Consider the following 4486-nt stretch of genomic DNA (forward strand, 5'->3'; position numbering starts at 1 on the left):
CCTATGCATATTTGTACTTTTAATACATTGAGTAAATGTTGCTTATAATACTTAGATACTTTACTTAGATGACGTTTTGAATGGCGGACTTCTACTTATCAGGAGTAGGAGTACTTTTACTTCAGTAAAGGTTACTTCCTCTACCAGCAGTACTGAGAAAAAGTGAATTCTGAGCTGTTGAACAGGATGGAAGCGCCTTTAAATGGATCATACCATTAATGACAGCGGGGGGACCGGTATTAGCCATTTCTACAACATGATGGTATTTGGCTGATATCTGCTAGAAATTTAAGGCTGGCATTGTAATTATGAATAACACATCATTGTTTAAGTTCAGCTACCGAAACAGTATACAATGACATGAATCTGGAGAGGAATGTCCACCGTTGAGAGATCCCGGAAATCCCCGTATTTACAAACACAGTTAGCTTGACTAACACTGTGCTTGTATGAGAGCTAATGAACGGACTAACGGAAATAATAACGACGCCAAAAGGATTTTCATTTCAAATTAGGCAGAACTGAAGACATGTTTGATACTACTACGAGTGATAACCGCCGTGACGGCGCTGAAAGTGACACGAAGCCGCCCGAGACTGCCACAACAACGGAATACTGCGCAAAGTTGCAGCAGTGGATGTGGCAGTATTACTGGGGGTATGCCAACTGGCAGAGCTGGCTGGCTCTGTCAGCCTTCCCTCCGCCGTGGGGTTTCCCTCCGCCGGGAACCAGCGCTCACATACCGGGTGCACCTGCTTCGACCTCCGGCGGTGGGCGGCAGGCTTTTGACACGGGGAGCTGGTACAGCTACCCGTATCCCCTCAGTTTCCCAGCATCCTTCCCGCATCCGGGTGGCGCCCAGACCGAGCAGAGTGCCGCCGCGACCACAGGTACGGATGCCCGAGCAGCCCCGCAGCAGAATGGACACCCACCTCAGGCAGGTATGTCAGTGGCCTAACTACCTCAACCACAAGCCAGGTCATGAGTCTGATGGGAAGTAGGCTTAAGTGAATGACCGTGTACAAACAAGCTTATATGCTTAAAGGTCTCTCAGATCTTTGTTAACCTCTGGCAGCTGTGGCAGAAGTATTCGGATCCTTTACTTAAGTAAAAGTACCGATACAACAATGTAAAACTACTCCATTACCATCAGGGCTGTAGTGGGGGATAAACCCAAATAAATTAAACTGTATTAGTTATTCAGTGAGGAGAACCACAGTTTCCCCACCTCTGGTTTTATCTCTTCACTGTTAGAAGTAAAAGTCCCACCTAAGCATAAGTACTGGGTATTAGCAGCAAAATGTAGTTAAAGTACTAAAGCAAATGTACTGGTTACATTATTATGTGACAGAGGTGTTAGAGCATGTTACTGGGTTAGCTGCTGGAGGTGGTAGTTCAAATTACTTTCTATACAGGACACCAAATATGTCTGAGCATTTATAAGGTCATTAATGGGAGAGGAAACAATTCATAGACAACATCTGAAATATTACTCAGACTGCACTGCTTTTTGTAAGACATTAGAAGCCAAAAAGGTAGAAAACCACTGGTTGAGTCTCCATTATGTAAAATTCCTCAAATTATCTCACACATAACTAGTAACTAAAGCTGTAAAATAAATGTAGTGGAGTAGAAAGCACAATAACATTCTCTGAAATGCAGTGGAGGAAAAAAATAGTTACTTTTTACAACTGACCTGTGGTAGGTTGCAGGACTACTGCAGCTTGTCAGGGATTGAAGGTGATTTATTTGAGTGTATATACTGTGCAGATACATTGACAATGAAAAAAAACACCCCCGTGTGCACCTGTCTTTTCCTCTGCCTCATACAGGACGAGAGTACACCATCCCCTCTCCTCTGCAGAGGTTCCTGGCTGAGACAGTTGACTTCTTCATCCTGTTCTGTGTGAAGGCCACCATCGTGCTGTGGATCATGCATCTGAGTGGTATGAAGTGAGTGAAAACATTAAACAACGCTCAGGGGAAACTAAAAATGTTAAAATGAACAATTTCAGAAATACTCTGTCCCCAGTCCTTCAGGCTTCCCTGGCAGTGGTGTAGCTGTGGGTTAGTTATGCAAAAAAACATTTACATGACCAAACAGTATGCATGATTACTTTTATACCAAGCTTTTTTTTTTTTTAACATTCCTCAGACCCATCCTCACACAGACATACTGTCTCTCCTCTTTAAAGGGACATTGCCAAATTTATTACCCACTTCATTGTGGAGGAGATAGATGAGAACACGTCCATGGAGGACCTACAGAAGATGATGGCTGTAGCTCTGGTCTACAGAGTGCTCGTGTGCGTCTATGAGGTGAGTCATATTTTAGGTGATATAGATGTAACATGTGATATCATAGTAAAAACATATGTCAGGCTGTATAGTTCATGGTCATATTTAGCTGGTTAGGAATCATTGCATATACTGTATTGTTGCTATATGTTGCCCAAAATGAATTTCACATCGATCCATTTACAACATTTAGTAACATCTTTCAAGTCTGCAGACGGGGAGTGTGAGTGCTGAAAATACCTGTGGGTGGAGTAACTCTTAATGAAATTCTTTACACGCGTTTTTCCAGCTGACTGAATGCAAAGGATTTCCATTTGTATCTGTAATTAAAACAAAATACTCACTTAAAATATATATGTCATTGCCACTTGCTCTGGTTTAATGAGAAGAGTTAGAGTTCCTCTACAACATAACATTATTTCCCACAGAGGACAGTGATGCAACGTTGCATTCATAGTTGCCTAAGGTGAAGTCATGTATCGCGTCTCTTGTTCGACCTGTGCATCGCTGGCTTGTTTTCCCAGGTGGGACGCACCACTGGGACATTCAGGCACCTCTGCTCACACTAATGCCATCTGGCATGTGCCCTTCCCTCTAAGCTTCTCACAGTGTTTATGTAAACCTGAAAATTAATTTCTTGCGTTTTTACACCTGCAGTGTGGTATAAAAAGCAGACTGAAGTCCACACATTCTTTACTGAAGTAGAAATACATATACTTGTGAAAAAAAATTAAAAGTAGAAGAAGTGATTAAACTTCTTTACTCAAGTAAAAGAAAAAATACAGGCTCTGAAATGTACTCAAAGTATAAAAGGACTCTGAAGGACATTTCTACCAGCTATTTCTGAGCAAAGCTAACTGAACCTCAGCTTTTCTCCACCAGTCTTGATGTTAGGAAAGCAGTGCACATTAATAATTCCCCCCAAATGCTTTAAAACAGAAGTACTGAGCCTGTTTTAAAAAATGTAAAGAGTAGAAAATACAGGTGTTTCTGTTAAAATGTAAGGAGTCAAATAAACATAAATACTCAAGCACAGTGAGAAAGTATTTGTACTTTACATTAATTCCCACCTCTAGTGTATTAACAATATTCATCTCATGTTAGGCAAAATGAAATTGCATTCAGTGATAAACTTGTCATTTTTGTCATCATCTTGTCATTTTTTCTTTCTTGTCCATTCAGACAATCTGTATTTGGGGTGCTGGTGGTGCCACACCAGGGAAGTTCCTGCTCGGCCTGCGGGTGGTGACGTGTGACACATCCACTCTGGTCCGACCCAACCGGGTTCTTGTGGTCCCAGCATCTAATGTTTCTCTCTCTGCGTGAGTAATCAGATACAGAATATGTCACTTTTTGGTTTGGAAGAAGAAACACTATGTTAATATTAACAACACATGACCTAAACTGTGTTTTTTATTACACAGTGAGTGTGACATTTTGTGCAATGTGCGTCATTGTTTTGTCTCTTTTGTCTTAACTTCACAGCTCTACAGTGCGGGCACTTAATAAGAACTTCTCGATCGCCTTCCTGTTTCCCGTCTTCATCACCCTCCTCTTCTTCCAGCACAACAGGACTGTGTATGACATCGTGGCGGGGACCATTGTTGTCCAGCGCAGAGGAGGCAGATAGCCTCTCCTCCAGCAGCAGACTCTCGTATATTCGGCAGGGTGATGAAAAAGTGCTACAGACCCGCGTGAGCTGAGTGTCTTGAAGATTTAAATCTGTCACAGATGAACCAACGTTGAAAAAATATTTTCCATCTCCTCACTGGATCAAACAAGGACTCAAACTGCACTTTAAAATCAGATGCATTTTTTTTTTTTTTACCACTGAATCAACAAATAAGCTGTCAGGAAACCCTCTGAAGTATTGTGATTTTTGATAATCACAAAGTTATTTGGTGCTGTCCAATGTTTACGGGACATCCCCAAACTTTTCCCCATTTGATGTGAATCTTAATTTGTGAGCTATGTCATAATATATTGTTTATTTATTTTCTTGACGTTTTAAGCCTCTATGTGTGGGATTTAAAAAAACATGTACCGTGGCGACCTCCAGTGGCTGTAACAGAAACACGACCCTAAGACTCCCACCAGTTTTCACAGTGATTGTCTAATTTTTCCAGCAGAATAATTTGACACATACTATAATCACTTAAAGGTTCTACTGTACATATAGGGGCTTTAC

General features: G+C 41.5%; 1 protein-coding gene across 1 annotated transcript; it reads left to right on the forward strand.

The window, feature by feature from the left end:
- Positions 1-236: 236 nt before the first annotated feature.
- fam8a1a (family with sequence similarity 8 member A1a) lies at positions 237-4105 on the forward strand. The gene is made up of 5 exons (XM_084738864.1): positions 237-941; positions 1833-1953; positions 2196-2319; positions 3481-3620; positions 3784-4105. The coding sequence occupies exons 1-5, from the start codon at positions 530-532 to the stop codon at positions 3926-3928; spliced, it is 942 nt and encodes a 313-aa protein (XP_084594990.1). The 5' UTR covers positions 237-529; the 3' UTR covers positions 3929-4105.
- Positions 4106-4486: the final 381 nt, after the last annotated feature.

The sequence above is a fragment of the Lutjanus erythropterus genome, chromosome 16 (assembly GCF_056507025.1).
Source record: "Lutjanus erythropterus isolate fLutEry1 chromosome 16, fLutEry1.hap2, whole genome shotgun sequence".
In the NCBI taxonomy this organism is placed as follows: Eukaryota; Metazoa; Chordata; class Actinopteri; order Lutjaniformes; family Lutjanidae; genus Lutjanus; species Lutjanus erythropterus.